General features: G+C 49.8%; 1 protein-coding gene across 1 annotated transcript in view; it reads left to right on the top strand.

The window, feature by feature from the left end:
* EHMT1 (euchromatic histone lysine methyltransferase 1) overlaps positions 1-19,335 on the top strand; it is a 112,549-nt gene that overhangs the window by 44,529 nt on the left and 48,685 nt on the right. The window contains exons 5-10 of the mRNA XM_077771532.1: positions 2,190-2,326; positions 2,662-2,850; positions 10,323-10,400; positions 12,157-12,277; positions 15,462-15,593; positions 18,442-18,587. Of these exons, the coding sequence (XP_077627658.1) occupies positions 2,190-2,326; positions 2,662-2,850; positions 10,323-10,400; positions 12,157-12,277; positions 15,462-15,593; positions 18,442-18,587 (803 nt within the window). The remainder of the gene's footprint in view (positions 1-2,189; positions 2,327-2,661; positions 2,851-10,322; positions 10,401-12,156; positions 12,278-15,461; positions 15,594-18,441; positions 18,588-19,335) is intronic.

Below are 19,335 nucleotides of genomic sequence, written 5' to 3'. Positions count from 1 at the left end.
AGTTTATAAATCAAGTGCTGTTGGAAACAACAGTGTACTGGGGAGGCCTTTGGGCTAAGGTTATGGAGAAGGGTGGTTTGATTCTGTGATCAGCCACTTCCCGTGGGCATTTCTCACTCATTTGAGCTTGTTTCTGTCCATGGCCAATTGAGGGAGTAGGTGAACTTTGATCTCTTATTGGGACCTTTGCAGGAGGTGGGGCTGCAGGAGCAGCCCCGCAGGGAGGGTGCTGGGGTGGGCGTGTCTCCAGCAAGGGGCCTCCCTCTGGGGCCTCTGAGACACCCACAGTTCCTACAGAGATGAGGTGACTCTCTCCAGTGCAGAAAGGCCCTTTCTGTCAGGTCTTCCTGTGTATCAGGCACTCCTGGTGTCACCTCCTGGGAAGGGTACAAAACCACAATTTCCATGGCTGCGAGTGAGTCTCCTGCAGAGGGAAGGTACCACTGTGGCCGCCTCGCCTTATCACAGGATGGATAGTGCACCCATCAGTGTCACGGGGCATGCAGAAAGCCTGCCGGGGGAGGTCGGGTCCCGGGGAGTGGGGCACGTGTGGACACAACCCCCTGTGACCTTGTTCCGGGCACGTCATGCTATTTTCTGGGGTGTGGCGGTGGGGGGTGCAGAGTGTTGGAGCCGGTCTTCTCTCTGTATTTTAAATTACTGTGGTGCTGGCTCCAGAGGTTCGTTCCTTTCCCCTCCTGTTGCAGCACAAACGGGAAGGCCAGACAGACTGGCTGCAAAGCGCATCTTACTTCCCATCCTGTGACTGTACAGGACGTGCGTCTCAGCCTGGGCACAGCTGTGCCTGGCACCAGTCACCCTGTTCTAGCACAGGATGGACAGAGCTGTGTTTCCTTGTGACCAGTTATGCGCTCAGAGCCATCCCAGTGGGGTGCAGGGCTGCGTGGATGACTGTCCCAAATGCCCTATGTGCCCCTTGGCCTAGGCCTGAGACATGCCTGGTGTCCTTGATGCCACATGCTTGTCTGTCTGCGTGGCCCTTCCTGTGGCATAGTTCATGCTCTTGCATGCTTTTCCAGTGCCCTTTTCCTCTGCTTTGTGGAATGGAAATGGAATGCAGCATAGATTTTCCAGCCCTTTAGTAGAATGGTCTTCAAAATTTTTTAAAACTCTAGAACTTTAAAAAAAAATTATAGACTGCCTTATTCTATTTAAAAAAAAATTAAAAATAAAAAACCTTAATTTTGAGAGAGAGAGAGAGACAGAGTGTGAGCAGAGGTAGGGGCAGAGAGAGAGGGAGACACAGAATCTGAAGCAGGCTCCAGGCTCTGAGCTGTCAGCACAGAGCCCGATGTGGGGCTTGAACCCATGAACAAGGAGATCATGATCTGTTCTGAAGTCAGACGTTTAACTGACTGAGCCACCCAGGCACCCGACAGCCTCATTCTATAAAACTAGTCAACCTGGAGCTGCTTTATTCACAACAGCGTTAGGAGCCCTCAGTCCTCAGGAGTCCCAGCTTGTCTGCAAACCCCAGACACCCCCCCCCCCGACGTTTGCCCTTTCCTGCCCTGTGCTTCCCTCGACGTCGTGTTCCTATGTGGTTCGCTTCATGTACCTCTTTCCCCTTGGTTGGTGCACTGCTGGGTGAGGTGGAAGGTGCTGGGAAGCGGTTCAGGAGATGACAATGGCCAGTGCTGCGTGGCCACACTTACTTCAGAGGTGGACATACCTAGAGACTGTGCCATGTGCTCCTCGTTGTGGGTGAGGAGCAGAGTCTCAGGGAGGCAGACCGAACCCGTCTCCAGTGATGAGCAGCAAGGCCACCACCCCTCCTCAGCCTCCCTCGTGCAGCCGCACTGGTCCTGGAGATGGGACCAGCCAGAGGCAGGGGACCAGGCAGGGGGCTCTCCAGGGCCCTGCTGCTGAAGGGCGGTGGGTTCTCCCTCGCACTTCTGCCTGCCTGCTGTAGGCTCGTCGTGTTTGCCACGCACGGGGCTGAGTGTTTATTGTGAGTAAAATGAATGATCTGTAAAGTCTTAGCAGCTTTCTCTGTGCCACTTGGGACAAGTAAGAAATGCCTGTCACTGTTGGGGCGTGCTGATGATTTTGGTAATCAGAATTTGTGAATGATCACCTACCTTTAAAAAACATTTGAATGGTATTTCTTTTTCCTTTCTTGTCCCCTTTTGACTTTTTTTTTTTAGCTTGCTTGCCTTTTGTTTTAGCAGCTGCAGTATCTCGGAAGAAAAAACGAAGAATGGGAACCTATAGCCTGGTTCCTAAGAAAAAGACCAAAGTATTAAAACAGAGGACGGTGATTGAGATGTTTAAGAGTATAACTCATTCCACTGTGGGCTCCAAGGTAAGGCGCGCCTGGCTACTTGCACACGTGCTTGGAAACCCACGTCTCTGTCAGGACCTCTCTGGCCACGAGAGCACCGTGTGAGGAGGTTGTTGGTAATTCGATGACCTCGGTCCCTTGTGAAGGAGCCCAGGCTCTGAGGCGCCTTGCTCTGGGGCGCGGCCTCCTGCCCGGTGCTCGCTGCCCGCTTGTCCCTCCCTCCCCTCCTTCTTGGCCCTTCCCCCAGCGGCAGGGTCTCTGCATCCCACCCCGCAGGCGACGCCCTGGCGGGAGTTGGCAGCTTGCTCCTGATGCCGCGGTTCCGAGTGACAGCTGTGTCCTTGCCCGTGTTCCAGGGCGACAAGGACCTGGGCGCCAGTGCCCTCCACGTGAATGGGGAGAGTTTAGAGCTGGACTCGGAGGAGGACGAGTCGGAGGAGCTGGATGAGGAGGAGGACCAGGGGGCTGAGCAGGCCGCTGCGTTCCCCACGGAGGACAGCAGGACCTCTAAGGGGGGCGTGCCCGAGGCCGACCGCACCCAGAAGGTAGGCCTTCCTCCCCCCCGCGGAGGGGCTTACCGTCCAAGAGGGGCAGTCCGGCCCTCTCGGCCCCAGTCATTTCCCTGTTTCCGCCACCTCCTCCTCCTCCTTTTCTTTTTCTTTAAGTTTATTTGTTTATTTTGAGAGAGACTGGGGGGACACGCGCCAGCGTGCATGTGAGTGGGGGAGGGGCAGAGGGCGAGAATCCTGAGCAGGCCCTGTGCTGTCCGGGCCCTGGGATCACGACCTGAGCGGAAATCAAGAGTCGGACGCTCAACTGACCGAGCCACCCTGGCACCTCTTCCCTGTTTTCTTCTGACTTGGGTTTTTGCATTCTATTTCTCTTGAGGTTTTAGATTTATTTTCATGAGACGAGTCTGTGTCTTCTTGTATAGCATCCTCTGAAGTAAATGTCTGGAGCCTGTTTGGGCTCTAGATGGGCAGGGATACACCGATGGTGGACTGTGTGCCAGCGGTGGCTGCTTGTCGCTGGTCTTGGGGTGAACCACCCCAAGTGTTCAGTCCTAGGTGTGCTGCTGGGGCGGGGCCCCTGCAGGGGAGGCGCTGGCACCAGGAGGCCCCTCTCGTCCTGGTTGGACTGCGTGTCCGGGGCTGCCAGCCGGGCCTGGGGAGCGGTTGCGTGCAGTCTGTCAGCACCCGCTGTGTCCCGGTGTGTCGGGACCGCGTCACAGGCAGTTCGTCCGTGTCCACCCGAGGACGTGCTCTGGGAGGTGGCAGCACGCCGGCTCAGTCACCCGGCGCCACGTGCAGGCGGCCCCGGAGCTCAACACCAGGCGGGGCGCAACGGGCGCAGAGCCGGGTAGAATAGTTCCTGAGCAGATGCTGACATCCGGGCCTGCGTTTATGCTCGTAGTTCTCAGGCGGGTGAAGAGGGCGAGGAGGGCCAGGAGGGGTTGAGAATCAGGTGGTCACAGATGGGAGTGATCCTGCTGTTCTGTGTACCCTACTTTTTGGAGAGAACTTGGACCGACTTTATGTAAGATGGGCTGTCGTATCTGATGAGGTTTTTAAAACTCATGGTAGGCAGAGAAGTTCCAGATGAGTTCATTGAAATAATGACCTGTTCGAAATATATAATTTTGCTACTCAGCTTTCTAAACTTTGAGTCAGAGTGCTGTGCTCTGGAGACACGGCCTTTCTGGCACGTGTATAGTATGTCCCTCCAGCTCAGAGTTTTGGGGGTTTCTTTTCTTGTGTCAGAAGGCACGACTACTAGTCTGTCTCTTTATGATTTGGGGGTTCTGTGTTCTAATCACTATAAGCAGTATAAGCAGACCTTTTTTTTTTTTTTGCTTCATACTTCATAGTTTATTAGATGACTTTATGTACATTACTTCCTGTCATTCTCACAACAATCTAGTGATGGTGGTGTTATTATCTCACCTGATAGATGAGGGAAATAAAACTCAGAGAGGTTAAGTAACTTTCCCAAGACCACACAGCTAGTAAAAGGCAGAGTTCAGACTTGAATACAAATCTAGAAAGTAGAATTTCTACCCACTTTCTTTATGTTCCTTATATTTTTCTCCATATGGCATGTTTCATTCCTCCATTTAGAATATAAGAACCTCAAGCACAGGGGGACATGATTCCGCATCATTTTAGTCCCTCCCAAACACTTCATGTACACATTAGGTGCTTTCTAAATGCTGCCTGAGTAAAAACCAACATGCTTGAGATGTAGTTGTATCATATTATGAGCAGACCTTTCTTAGTGGTGATTTTGAATGAGTTAATGTAAGGTGACTTATACTTCATTGGTTTCATTCTTTATGTATAAATATTTGACTCATGTACATTTGTTTTGGGATAAAATAGGAGTTAGAAACACTGAAAATGGGTGTATCTTATAATACATATATTCTATCTCAATAAAGCTTTTCAGACAGAATGTGAGGGCAGGGTCCCATAGCTTCCCTCAAAACGGTTATTAGCCCCATGATGTCAGCGCCATTTGACTGATGTTTCTTTCCCTTGCTGATTTAAAACGCCACCTTTATCGAACACTGTATGGCGTGCGTTTCTGGATTCTCTCTTCTAAGATTTTATTTTTAAGTAATCTCTACACCCACATGGGGCTTGGACTCACATCCCCAAGATCAAGAGTCTCACACTTCACTGACTGAGCCAGCCAGGCACCCCCTGGATTCTCTTGTTGATTGAGGTTCTCCTCTTCCGGAGAGAATCCAGACACTGACTAATACTGAATAACTTTACACGTTGAACATTGATAGAAAGGAACAAAATTAAATGGATACTGAGGCAACAAAAAGAATCAAGAAACAGGTGGCAGCAGAATCAAGAGGACAGCGGCCAGGTGGGAACCAAACAAGGCGACAGGGACAGATCAAAACAGATTGGCAGTTGATAATAAACAGTAACAGGGTTTTATGTGAAATGCTCTGGAAAATAAAGAACGATGGGAATGGATGCCAGTTTCTTCTGAGGCCAAACTCACTTTCAGCCCTAAATACAATATTGGTCAGACACAACTGTATATTCATTATTGTGACTGTAGAGAAGGTAGGGCTTCCTGCGAGAAGACATTGATTTATGACAGGAAGCTTGTTGATGAGACTTCCTGGATTAACAGCTTAAGCTGTGAGGAAAACCAGCCTTTTATAAAGTTCGGCTTTATATTTCTTGGATTTAGGGGGATGACTTCATGATTGCACTATGACAAGGAACAATCCACTGAGCAGAGTGACTGCATCCGCGTGCCGTCACCTGGCTCACAGGCCGGGGTTGTCCGAGCCTCCCCTGCATGCCCTCCCCGTCGCCACAGCCTGGTCTTTGCCCTTTCTGTGCTTTGTGTCTGTGGGGTCGTGCACACGCTTTTGTATTTTGGAGTGCGGCCTGTTTTACTCAGTATCATGTTTGTGAAGTTTATTTACATTATCCCATTCGTTTTTATTGTTACACGCAGTGGATTATAAAGTGGTCTTGGGTGTGGNGTGGTCTTGGGAGGGGGGGGGGGCGTGGATCTCAGACCCTTCCAGAGGGTGCATGGGATCAAAACTATTCTTGTAATAATGCTAAGATGCTACTTACCTTTTTAACCCTTGCTCATCAGAGTTACATTGGGGTTTAAACATTTCCCAGTTTAAATTTGTACAGTAGTGAATGCTAATAGATATAACCTAGATCAAGAAAAGTGCTTTGTCATTCTCAGTAATTTTTAATAGAGCAAAGGGTTCCTGAGACCGGAATGCTCCAGAATTACCACAGTACAGTATTCCTTTGGACCACTGTTCCAATTTATGTATCTGTACCACTGTTGTTGGACATTTGGGCTGTTTCCAGTTGGGGCCGTGACAGGTGACATTGCCGTGAGCATTCTTGTGTGTCCCTGGGTGTACCCCTACGCTGGGGTTGCCGTGTCATGGGAGCGGTGGTGGGCACAGCCACCCAGCTCTCCTGCTACCCGTCGCGCTGGCTTGATGGACTTGGTATTGCCCCCCCGGAGAGCGTAGTGGTGTTGCGTGATAGTTCTGCTTCGCATCTCCCTGATTTCCCAGAGGCTTGGGTACTTTTTCGTATGTTTATCTGCCACGTGGATGCCTTCTTTTGTGAAGTGCCAGTTGAGGACTCAGCCGTTTATCTGGTTAGTTGACCTTTTTAAAAACCATTTTGTAGGAAATGAGCTCCTGTTGTATGTGTTGCCAACATATCTTCTTTCTTTTAAGTTCTTTTTTTTTAAAGTTATCCTTTTGTTTTGAGAGAGAGAGAGAGAGAGAGAGAGACCGTGTGAGCAGGGAAGGGGCAGAAAGAGAGGAGAGAGCAAGCATCCCAAGCAGGCTCCATGCTGTCAGCGGGGAGCCCGATGTGGGGCTCAGACTCACGAACCGTGAGATCATGACCTGAGCCAAAGTCAGACTGAGCCGCCCAGGTGCCCTGCCAGTATCTTCTTCCACTGTGGCAGGCTTTTCACTGATCTGATCGTCATTCTTGTCTTGCCGTTTGGGTCAGAAGCCAGTCCCAGGACGTGTTGCATGGTTACTGTGTGGCACAGTCATTTGGGGCATTGTTTGGGGGAGAGCTGGACCCTTACCTCCTAGCCTGGGACTGTAATGGGGCCTGGTGACCGGAGTTGTGTCCTGTGGGGCCAGGGTCTCCTGCTTGCCACCCACCTGCTGAGCCTTTACCCACCCTGTGTGATCTCTTGCTGGCTCAGCCATGTCTCTGCTCCACGTCAGACTTCAGTCGTGCCGGCTGGTACATTTCTTTTTCCAGTTTCCTCAGGTTTTCAGCTTGTGCTTTACTTCTTGCAACCATCACATGTGCAGTTACCAGGCGATTCCTAGATAGTAACCCTTATCCCTTCCTTTATAGTCACTTTACAGGAGTTTCAGAAGAACTGGAATCGACTATGTTGTTATTCCGCCTGTTTCAGTTGGCAGGTTCGTTGGTCAGTCTTTTAAAAATAAAAACTACCCAATGGCACATAAAGATACTTATATTAAATAAACCTGACTAAAGATATCAGAATCCTACTGAAGAAGGTTACTTAGTGGTGAACATTTAAAAATATTTCTAATTAAAGAGAGAGGGATTGCTGCTTTCTCCCCTAACTTGAGCACTGCAGTGGCTAGTCATTCTTTCTGTGATGCTGTAAGGTGAGAACTAGAAGGAAACATTAATATTTAAAAGGACAAGGGAGAAGAGTTTGCCAAGAATATAATCATCTGTATAAAGAATTCAAGAAAATCGTCTGAGGAACCATTATAACTAGTGAGTGGAACTTACATGTAGTCAAGACAAAATGATTCGTTTTCTTGTGTAGTTGCAATAGCCAGTTAGGAAATGGAATGCCAGCAATATCAATAATATCAGTAAGTCCAGGGTGGCGGGGTGGCTCAGTTGATTAAGCGTCCGACTTTGGCTCAGGTCATGATCTCACAGTTCCTAAGATCAAGTCCTGTGTCGGTCTCTGAGCTCAGAGCCCATAGCCTGCTTCGAATTCTGCATCTCCTTCTCTCTCTGACCCTCCCCCACTTGTGTTTTCTCCCCAACCCCTCAAAAATAAACATTTAAAAAATACCAGTCATTTCTAGGAGTTTTTAAATTTTTTTTTAAAGNATTTCGCTCAGCATAACACCCTCAAGTTCCATCCATGTTGCTACACATGGCCAGAACCCATCTTTCTCGTTGCCATGTAGTATTCCATTGTATAGATAAACCACATCTTCTTGATCCATTCGTCCACTGATGGACACTTAGGCTCTTTCCATGTTTTGGCTATTGTTGAGAGTGCTGCACTGAACATTGCAGTACATGTGCCCCTATGCATCATTACTCTACGAGTATTTTTTAACTTTTCTAAATAGAAAATGTCAAGCTCTGCAAACATACAGATAATTGTGAACAGTTGCCAACACTTGGCCAATCTTGCATGTCCACACACACATGGATTGTCTTGAAAGAGATATTTCCATATGGATCTTTAAAAGAGAAGGACTCTTTGAAAAACAAAACCATAGGATCCTACCTAAAATTTAGCTGTAAGTTTTCAATATCACCAGGGTACTTAGCAATAAATTTAATAGGAAGTGTCTGTTACCTAGAAGAGAAAAACTGAAGCTTTGCTGAAAGAGGTTGAAAAAGAGACATAGGTTCACAGAAAGACGTATTAATTTCCTGAGAAAAAAACATTGTTTGAGTGAAGACCCTTTACTTGCCTGAGTGAAGACCCATTGTTTGTGAGGGAAGATCTGTTATTTGTCTGAGGGAAGACCTGTTACCTGTCTGAAGGAAGACCCATTGTTTGTCTGAGGAGAGACTCATTGTTTGTCTGAGGGAAGACCCATGGCTTGATGAGTGATTCATTGTTTGTCTGAAGGAAGACTTGTTACTTGTCTGAGGGAAGACCCCTTGTTTGAGGGAAGAACCAGTATTTGAGGAAAGGCCTGTTACTTGTCTGAGGGAAACCCATTGTTTATGTGAGAGAAGACTCACTACTTGCCTCTGGGAAGACCCTTTACTTATCTGAGGGATAACCTGTTACCCTCTGAGGGAAGACCCGTTGTTTGAGAGACGACCCTTTACATGTCTGAGGGAAGACCTCTTGTTTGTACAGGAAAGATCTTTTACTTGTCTAAAGAAGGATCCTTTACTTGTCTAAGGGAAGACCCATTGTTTGAGGGAAGAACCAGTGTTTGTCTCAGGGAAGAACCAGTATTTGAGGGAAGACCTGTTCTTATCTGAATCTGAAGGAAGACTGTTTCCTTGTCTGAGGGAAGACCTGTTACTTGTTTGTGGGAAACCCATGGTTTGTCTGAGGGAGTCCCTGTTGTTTGTCTAAGGGAATACCCTTTCCTTGTCTGAGGGAAGACCCATGATTTGTTTGAGAGGATACCCTCTCCTTGTCAGGGGGAAGACCTGTTATTCTGAGGGAAGACCTTTTACTTGTCTGAGGAAAACCTGTTACTTGTTGAGGGAAGACCCCTTGTTTGTCTGAGGGAAGACCTGTTATTACTTGTCTCAGGTAAGACCTGTTGTTTGAGGGAAGACAGACATGTATTCATGTATTACCTGTTCATGTATTACCCGTGTGGATAGAAAAGATAAATACAGCAGAAAAACATTGAGGTACCAGTGTTGTTTTGATACAGAAAGAATTCCAAAACATACTGTAATTAGAAGAAAGTTTCATTCACAAAGTTGTGTTTGGTGCTGTGCCAGCCAGCAGGCAGAAGCATGCTTCCGTGTTCAGGCGAACATGGAAACCTTGACCTGAGCCCATTTGTGCGAAACCTTTGCTGGAAGGAGTGTGAGAAGCAATAGTGTGATGATCCTGGGGGGCTGCCTTGGACCTTGGGTGGGGTCGAGGGTGGGTTTTGCATTCTGTATTATTTTGTGACCTCTGGAAATCTTTTTACTGTGTTTTGTTACTTAAAAAAATTTTTTTAAACATTTTTATTTTTGAGAGAGAGAGACACAGAGCACAAGCGGGGGAGGGAGAGGGAGACACAGAATCCGAAGCAGACTCCAGGCTCCGAGCTGTCAGCACAGAGCATGATGCGGGGCTCAAACCCATGAACCGTGAGATCATGACCTGAGCTGAAGTTGGACGCTTAACTGGCTGAGCCACCCAGGCGCCCCTGTTCTGTTACTTTTTAATTGAATTCTGCTCCACATAAAATGCATCAAGTGTGCTAATCTTGGACGTACAGCTCATGGTCGCTTACATGCTGGGGGAGCCGCCTTCTGATCAGTACAGAAATCGTGCGAAGGGACAGCCCGCCCTGGGATGAGGCTCTCGAGTGGGAAGTGGGCACTGGTCACATCACGGACACGCCGTGTGTGTTTGTGTCTCCCCCCAGCCCCCTGCCCGCCTGTGCACATGGATCTCTGGCGCTGACCGCCTGGGTGTCTGGTAACATGTTTTTATGGAGCCCCCTCCACTGAAGGGTCTCATTGGTTGTGTTTTCTTTCTGGCTTGCTGTTTTGCTGACCAGACGGATGGTGAGTCTGAAGAGGAGCAGGAGTCAGCCGGCACCGGGGAGGAGGACGAGGATGGAGACGAGTCAGATCTGGTAACCCCAGCCCCGTGCTCTCGTCTCGGGTGTAGGGGCAGAGTAAAGCAGGAAGCTAGCTCTGTAGTCTGGCCGTCTTAGATAGTGTGTGCTTGGAATCGGGGCTCCTGACGGCAGATCTGGTCCCAGACCTTGGCGAGGAGCATGAGAAAGACCGCTGAGCAGAGAGCCAAAGGCGATGGGCTTGGCGTGGGTGCTCATGGGACTGTCAGGGCCAGGCGGCCGTCTGGGCGGGAGGTCAGGGCTCTGGTGCGAGGGGTGGTGGGATGGGGAGGAGCTGGCAGCGAGGACAGCGGTCATGATTCTGCCCTGTGACCAATGCAAGAGGGAAGGAAGGATCCAAGGTGTCTGAGGTGGAGCTGGCAGGACCGTTTATGGGCTGGGTGTCCCGTGGAGGTGAGGGGCCAGAGGGCAGGGGCGCTGGGTCTGTGGGAATAGGGGAGGAAGGGCTTGGAAGTAGGGGAGAGCAGGAGCCCCAGGATGGGGGCTGGGAAGCACCCAGCAGGTATGCTTTAGGCAGGGAAAGAGTTGATGTGAGACTGCGGAGGGTCACAGGAGCTGAGAAGTCCTCTCAAGAGGGAGACAGTGGGCCACCGACGTCAGCGTGTCTCAGGAAGAGGACCTGGGAGGCATCATTGGGTTTGGTGATGAGCCTTCGTTTCTCTGGAATGGCGGGTTGGAAGCGACAGCAAGCTTGGGGGTAGTGCTTGCAGAAGTTGGGTCTGAAGTTTGGCAGTAAGGGGGACAGGGGTGAGGCAGAGGGGATGGAGCGCAGGCTGCATCGGGCTGCTTGTGGTGGGGCAGAGGGGTCCTGTGCGCGCTGGCCCACCACAGTCAGAGCTGGGCATCGGGCACCAGGTGGTCAGAAGGGCCCGCATGCTCCTCTGTCTTTGGAACAGCCTCTCAGCTCCTCTGTGTGTCCATAGTGAGCAGGGATGCGAGGTCCTCACTCTAGACTGGTGAGAGGTGGCAGTTCTGCTGTGGGTTTGTGTGTGGTTCGGGGTCGTTAGATGCCCATTCTGCATCCAGACTTTAGAAATAGTCATAAAAATCTAAAAATGTTATAAGTTAATTATAATTTCTTTCTTTGTGTTCCATGTAGATAATTAACATGGACATAGATTCTGAAGCAAATAGAGGCCTTGAGTGTTTCTAGTCTCACGAGCAGAATGAATGGATGCTTAAGTTAAAAGTGAATTTGCTCACTGGGAGCTTATTTATTTAGTTCCTGAGTAGAACCTCCTCATTCTTTTTTGTGCCAGATTCAAGCAAGATTTATAAATTCCATTTAAATGTTCTTGGCCTTCCTCTTCCTTTCCTAACCCTTCTCTTCCCTAATTCTTCCCTTCCCTTCCCTTCCCTTCCCTTCCCTTCCCTTCCCTTCCCTTCCCTTCCCTTCCCTTCCCTTCCCTTCCCTTCCCTTCCCTTCCCTTCCCTTCCCTTCCCTTCCCTTCCCTTCCCTTCCCTTCCCTTCCCTTCCCTTCCCTTCCCTTCCCTTCCCTTCCCTTCCCTTCCCTTCCCTTCCCTTCCCTTCTTCTTGCCTATAAAATACCAACTTAGAGCGATGTAGGGGAAAACATGAGTATTTTTAAGAATGAGATCAGAAAAATGTCTGGAAGTGAAACTAATCTTCCAGTTGAAGAATCAAGATATAGTAGGTATTCTAGTTTGCAAGAAAACACAACTTTTAGTACCTTTTTACTTTCAGAAGTTCCCATGCTTTGCTTTTTTCTATTCCTGCCCCATTGGTTCTCAGAGTTCTGAATCCAGTATCAAGAAGAAGTTTCTCAAGAGGAAAGGGAAGCCTGACAGCCCCTGGATCAAACCCACTAGGAAACGGAGGCGGAGAAATAAAAAGAAGCAAAGCGGTATCCTAGGTAAACGCGCTGTTGCGTTCTTGGACTCCGTGGGTGGCGGTGGGGCCACGGGAGGCTGGCCTGGGGTGGGGGTGGGGGTTCTGTATAGGATTTCATTAGAAAAAGGGCTCCACTGTTTTAAGGGGTGGAAACGTCTGAACTTTGTTAGAGACCCTCAGGTGATCCTCAGGTGGCTTCCTTCTGGCAAAACTCCCTCAATGCTGACTTCGTTGTTGAATGTTGAGCTAATGGGGATTATTCATCTCCTTCCCCGTGAGCCCAGCAATCTGTGGCTTGTGAACATCATGTGGTTACTGTGTCTACCCTCAGTGTCAGGTGCGGGCAGCGTCAGCCCGGGTCCACACAGTGGCTTTTGGCCTTTTGGTCAGATACCCCTGTTCTGGAAGTAATTTTGTTAAAGAGGATGCAGGGAAAGAAATGACCCTGAAATCCAGAAGGTGCACAGGCCTACTGGGCCAGGGGTCACTTCTTACAGCTTTGTTGCTGAAGGTTTGTTGCTTGTGATCTAGTGTATGTAATTCACGTTCAAGGTGGTGACCTTTTACGCACGTGTATCACCCTGAGACCTCCAGTACAGACCCTGTAGTGAATGCCCTGCTGCCACTTGGTGGCCTGTCTCTCTTCCCAGCCAGCCCTTCCCATCCCTAGGCTCCTCTCCTCCATGCTGTGTGTGCAGATTGGTTAGCATGGCCTAGGGCCCCGCTGGAGTGTACCACGGGGTAGGCACCTTTCCCCAGTGGCTTTTTGTCACGTAACCTTTTGAGTCCTCCGCATTGTAGTACCAGAGGACAGGTGGCCGTGGCATGGCTGTCCTGGGGTTTATCCTTCGCCTGTTGATGGACATTTGGGCTCTTTCCAGTTTTTGCTTCTTCCAAATAGAAGTGCTACAGATATTTGTATATGGTCTTCATTGAACAGATGCCTTCGTTTATCTTGGGTAAATATTTAGGAGTGGAATGTCTGAGTTATGTGCTGTGTGTCTGATTTTTTAGGTAAGTGCCAGACGGTTTTCAGTGAGAAACCTGAGCACTGCCCTCTTTTACGTTCCCACAGCAGCACGCGAGTGCCGCCTCTCCGCGTCCTTGCCTCGCTTCTCGTGGCTGTTGGGCCTCTTTGGGCCCCGTGCTGCTGGGGCGCCGCAGGCCTCCCTGCGCCTTCACTTTGTATTTAGCAAGTGAGCAGTGAGGTGGCACACCGTGGCCCTGTGTATCTTCCTTTGTCAGGGTTTCTCTCCTCTGCTCATTTAAAAATCAGATTGTTTACCTCGTTGACTTGCAAGAGTCCTCTCAGTATTCAGATACAGATCTTTTGTTAGGTACATGTTTTGCAAATACATACACCCAGTAAAAGTTTAAAAATTTCTGCTGAAGTCTAATTTATGAATTATTTTCTTTTAAAATTCATGCTTTTTGGGATCTCTGAAATCTTTCACTAAGGCAGATCACAAAGATTTTGTTCTTTATTTTCTTCTTGAAGTTTTGAGTTATTGCTGTGGGTGATGTGCAGCAGGGCCATGCTCCTTTTGTGTGTGGGTGCCCCGTTGTCCCTGCATCATTGCTTAAATTGACATCTTTCTCTGTGTCGCCCTTTGAACCTTTGTCAACAGTCGTCATAGAGCCGGTTTCATTTGCTTGCTTATCTTTACAACACCACCGAGAGCCAAGGAGCTTGTGCTGTTCGTCTCTAGCCCCCAGTACATGAGTTGGTTTGCTAAGTGGGTGTCGGGGAGGCAGAGCCATCTCCGAAAGCACAGAGGATTGCTGTGTGTTGCACCCGCGAGCCTCCCATGAGCTCCATCTCCTTCACTCATGTTTCCTTTTCTCTTCGCTGCCAGTGACCAGCCCATGTGGCTTTTATGCAGGCTGAGAAAAGCGTTGCTAGATCCAAGACTTGGATATGACGTGTAAGGTGCACGCTTCACTGTTTACAGACACAGGAGTTTGAGTCGTACTCTTTTCTACAAAGTGTTTAGGATTGCCCAGACTGCTCACGTGCTTCAGATTTGTGGTGATGATTCTCACCGTGGTTGGCATCTTCCTGTCTATCCATGAGCCAAGGTGCAGAGTGTGGCACGCATTCAAAGGCCTTGGATGCCACACTGCTGAGTTACGGCTCACTTGCTTGTGATCACAGACACATCATCGGCTACCAATGTTCGGAAGCTTGGTGTGAAATATGGGCACCTTCCCTTTGCTGGCATTTGATATTACCCTGTGTAGGTGTGTGCTGTCCACGGGCCTCCTCGGGGAAGTCTGCTTACAATGCCAAGGACCCATGTGGGCTCTCTGGGGGTGTGTGGACAAGCTGGTTCCAGAGCACAGGAAGCCTGAGTCTAGTTAGCCCCCGTTTCACAGGCTCCTCAGTTGCATTCAGATTGTGTCGCCCTGTGGTATGTGATACCCTTCATAGACCACCAGGCCTGACAGGTGGACGTGTCCCTGTAGTCCCGCATCCTTTCCCTGTGAATCCAGAATTCAGATGTCCGTGGGCTTGGGCAGGTTTTCCCGGAACGTTGCACATGGCATGGGGTGGCTTTGCAGCCACCTTTCATCAGCTGGTCTTTCACACCTGCAAATCAGATTTTTGTGTTTTATTTTTAAAGCTTTTTTTTTTTTTTTTTTTTTTTTTTTTTTTTTTTTTTAATTTTTATCTTAGAGAGCAAGCAGTGGAGGGGCAGAGGGAGACAGAGAGAGGGAGACAGAGAGAATCCCAAGCAGGCTCCATGCTCAGCTCAGAGCCTGGCACGGGGCTCGATCCCACAACCCTGGGGTCATGACCTGAGCCAAAATCAAGAGTTGGAAGCTCAACCGACTGAGCCACCCAGGCAGCCTTGTTTTATTATTAAAGTAGTATTTATAGAACTTTATTTACTATGTTTTTATCTGTTTCCTTGATTATTTGATCAGCTTTTACCTAACTGATGTAGTTCCGGAGAAAGATGTTTTTACATGTTAGTTCCTTGTTTTTCTTGATACAGCTCCCCCTCCTCCCATGAACCGTCTGTGGACAAGGGGGAGTTAGCAGAAGGATGCACAGGAAAGAAAATGAGAGTGAGGCCGCAGTGGCCTGGACGGTGGTGGGGTTTGGGTTTGTTGTTTTGAATGGGTTAGTTAGCATTCTCCCTGGTCTCTGCTGGAGAGGCCTGGCCCCCGGGCAGCGTTTCACTGGTCCCTTTTGAACGCAGGTTCTGAAGCGTATACGTCATCTTCAGGAAGCACGGAGCAGACAGCACCAGGAGACAGCACGGGATACATGGAAGTCTCTCTGGACTCCCTGGATCTCCGTGTCAAGGGGACACTGCCCTCACAAGCAGAAGGTGCTGTTTGCTGGGGTGTTGGCCTTGTATTAACGTGATGCCCCCCGGTGGGTAGTAATGGAACATTCGATTAATTGCATCCCTAAAAGGTGGCTGAGTGGACCCTCAGGGGCGTGTTTACCCGTCACCTACAGCACTGGCGTGAAACACTTCACGAGAGCAGGCTCTTAGGTGGTCCTGGCTTGCATTTCCCTCTGTCAGCCAGACACGTTGTCACGTAGAGTTCCTGATGGAAAAGTGTCCTCCTTCCCTGCTGACTCAGGAAATACACAGGTGCTAAAACTCTGAATAGCGTGGCTTTGTCATCATCTGGCTCCAGTTGTGATTGGCGCTCAGGTCTGTTCTGTCCTGAAACAAAGGGCACACCCAGTGCTGGTTTGGGCTGTGAGGGTGAGCTCTCTCGCCCGCTGGCCCCAGGTGTGCAGGGCTTTGCCTCCACCGCTGTTTCCTCTTCTTGAACCGTTTCAGAATCTTTCCTCAGTGAAAAGTAACTAATTGCTATTTTGGAAAATCTCTTTACAATGTAAAATCCCCAATTATTTACATCCCACATGGACCATGAAGCTGTGGGTCATGTGCTGTTATCGGGTTTAACCTGCCAGTCTTCTGAGGACACATAACTAGCTTTTAGAGGAATTTTGATCACCCTTTTAGTGTGGGAAATCATACCTTTAGCTGAAGACACAAGTTGTAGACTTGTCCTTCAGAGAAACCATTTTTCTTCTTCTTGCACCAAATGGAGCAGAAAGTATCTCTATAACATCGTAAAGTTGTTGGCAGAGTCACCTTGTGCTTTCTTTCCACATGAATCATTTTTCTAAACGTGATTTTAAGTTTGTCTCAGGAATTTAGATTTGGATGTAAGCTGGAAATAGTATTTCCTTTAATCGGACTGCCCCGCTGCTGTGCCCCAGTGGGGAGGCATGTGAGAAGCACAGTGGAAATTCCTGTCGCTCACTCGTGTGGCGACCTGGGCTCGTCCTGGTTTGTTAGCTGAGCAGTGGGAGGTTGTGTGTTTAATGCTTCTGTTCTGTTTCTGATGAAAGTAAGGGCCATACTGGTGGGGGCCAAGCTGGAGAAGTAGGAGGAGAAAGCAGAGGGTTCCTGAGTTTCTGTGACATTTTCTAAGTTGACTTCCTAATCTTGACAGGATTGGTAACTGCTCACTAATTAGTCAGTGCGTGGTCAAAAGTCATACTTCCGATTGAGAGAATCGGCATATGGGAGACACAAGTTACATTTGCGTGTGTACATTTATTTTAGTGCCTGGGGTTGGGGGGCCTACTTCTGTGACAGGTGCAGAGGGAGGGCAGGCGGCGGTTCAGGGTCGTGAATCCTGACGGCCCCAGGCTTGAGCCTGGAGAAGGTTTACCATCAGAATTCCCTGCCTGCACGTCCTTCTTGGCATCTTTGCTGCCAAGGTCGGACGAGTTGAGGTTGAGTGACGTCGTGGTCCCGGCAGGCCATGGGAGGGGAAGCCAGAAGTGGGTGCCGTGGAGATTTTGGGGGGAGCCAGAGCTCAGTGGGAGTGGGTACTCGGGTGGGGTTCTCTCGAGCCATCCACCTGATGGATGCCCCTGGCAGCTCCCACTGCTGGAGACAGGAGCACATCCCACATTCAGGAGGCGTCTGAACCACTGCTGCCTTGTCCCTGAGTGTGGGAAACCAACTCCGAAGACCTGGTCCTCACCCCTGCCCTCACCCTTCTCGGCCATGCTGGCTGGGCCCCCGCACCACCTCTGTCTTCCTCATTGTAAAATCTAGTTGCCAAGCAGTCTTCGCCAGGGCTCTCCCAGTTTTAAACTTGTAGTGAATCCAGTGTTAGTTCTCGCTCACCGTTTCCCTGTGTCCTCTCCTCCCGAAGGACAGGTGTCACTGTCTTGGGGTGTAGGTGACCCAGAGACTCGTCAGTGTAACTGCCGCCAGTGGTGGAGGACCTGCGTCCTCGCTCTCCTGGCAAGGACCGGCCTTGGATTACACACGAGCGGAGCGGTGGGCAGTGAGGGCATGTCCTCCAGCCCCACGCGGGCCCGCGCTGAGCTACGGTGGTACGAGGCCAGTATTCTTTGCCTGTCTCACGAGAAGAGAGCTCAGAATGTGTCTTTCTGTGGAAGCAGCCGGACCCTGTAGCCGGGTCGGATTGAGGGGTCTTCCCGCACCCCACCCCTCGAGGCCGGCCTGACTCCGGCCGTGCTCAGGTGTGGGCTACAGGCCCCTCTCCTCCCCAGCACTGCTCGTCTAGCGTCTTCACCCTGAGTTGGGGACGAGGAGGAGGTGAGGAGTGCCGTCCTCACTAACACCCTCCCTGTGGGCCTAGCTTCCTTCAGCTCTTCTCTCCTCAGTCCACGGAATGTCCTACATGGAAAAGAAACCCTTCCAAAGGGAATTTAATGTTTGTTTCTGTGGCTGCAATTCTAAAACCAGGGGAGGAAAACAAGGTCTCAACATGTACTGTATGCTTTTTTTGTGTGAAAACCAAAGATTTAGCAGTAGCTGATGAAGGTATAGTCTTTCTCTGAACTTAGGTCCTGGCTCCCGAGAACATGGATTAGCAAGGAATTCTTAGGGGCCTGCCAGGTGCTGTGCTGGCGGGAGAGGTTCCCGCCTTTTCCCACCAGCAGCAGGCGCTCCACCCGTAGGTGGGCCTTCCTGCTGTGGGGTGCTGCATGTGCTGGCAAAGTAATTGGCATTGTTTTATTTCCTTGCACATGAGGTGTGCAAGACTGTATAATTGGTCACTTTCTAGACCGCGTCTTGAAGTGGGGACTTTGTACCACTGAATATAGCAGACGCCAGTCTGGGCATGCACTGTGCTGTTAGTGACACTCCTGCGTCTGTGTGACTTTAGGGCTAGCCAATGGTCCTGACGTGGTGGAGACGGATGGCCTTCAGGAAGTGCCCCTCTGCAGCTGCCGGATGGAAACCCCGAAGAGCCGAGAGATCACCACTCTGGCCAACAATCAGTGCATGGCTACGGAAAGTGTGGACCACGAAGTAAGCAAGCTCACTTTTGCAGCAGTCATGGGACTAAGGCAGGACCCCGGAAGCACGGTGGAATTGGCGGTCTCGTAGGCCTGCTGTACCTCTGCAGCTTCTGGCTGGGCTCTTGGGCACAGAAGAGGGTCCCTCATCTAATCTATAAGGCTGTTTGGCACCCCAGAAACACAGTCTATACTCGATGGACAGAACAAATACCTACATGGTCTTTGTTGTTGGGTGCTGGTATCCTGATGGGCCCGGGGGTTTGACTGTATTTCTCCTTCCCTCTCCTTTCCTTTAGCATCTTAGGGACTCATGCATGGTCTTTTCTGAATTCAGTGTGTTGTAAAGTAAAGCAGAGATCCATAAAATAATACAAGACAGATGTTTGGCCCGATGAGTGTGTTCAGGGCAAACATGCTGGTAGCTTGCCACCAAGGTTCGGGATCGACCCTGGGCCTGAGTGACCCCCAGTCTGCCAATCCACAGTGCTCGCCTTCCCTGCGTGTGCGGAGTAGGCTCATTCTGCCGTTATGAACTTGGAGACGTTGTTGGCCTTTTGTCTTTTAATTTTCTATAATCTCCCTTCTTTTCTTTTCTTCTCCCTTTCCTTTCCTTTCCTTTCCTTTCCTTTCCTTTCCTTTCCTTTCCTTTCCTTTCCTTTCCTCTTTCCTTTTCCCTTTCCTTTTCCCTTTCCTTCCCCTCCCCTCCCGTCCGTCCCGTCCCCTCCCCCATCCGTGGAACAACCTGGGCCACATGGCTG

Source organism: Crocuta crocuta, unplaced genomic scaffold (assembly GCF_008692635.1).
Source record: "Crocuta crocuta isolate KB4526 unplaced genomic scaffold, BGI_CrCroc_1.0 scaffold1013, whole genome shotgun sequence".
NCBI classification, from domain to species: domain Eukaryota; kingdom Metazoa; phylum Chordata; class Mammalia; order Carnivora; family Hyaenidae; genus Crocuta; species Crocuta crocuta.
This window is presented reverse-complemented; position numbering and strand designations above follow the sequence as displayed.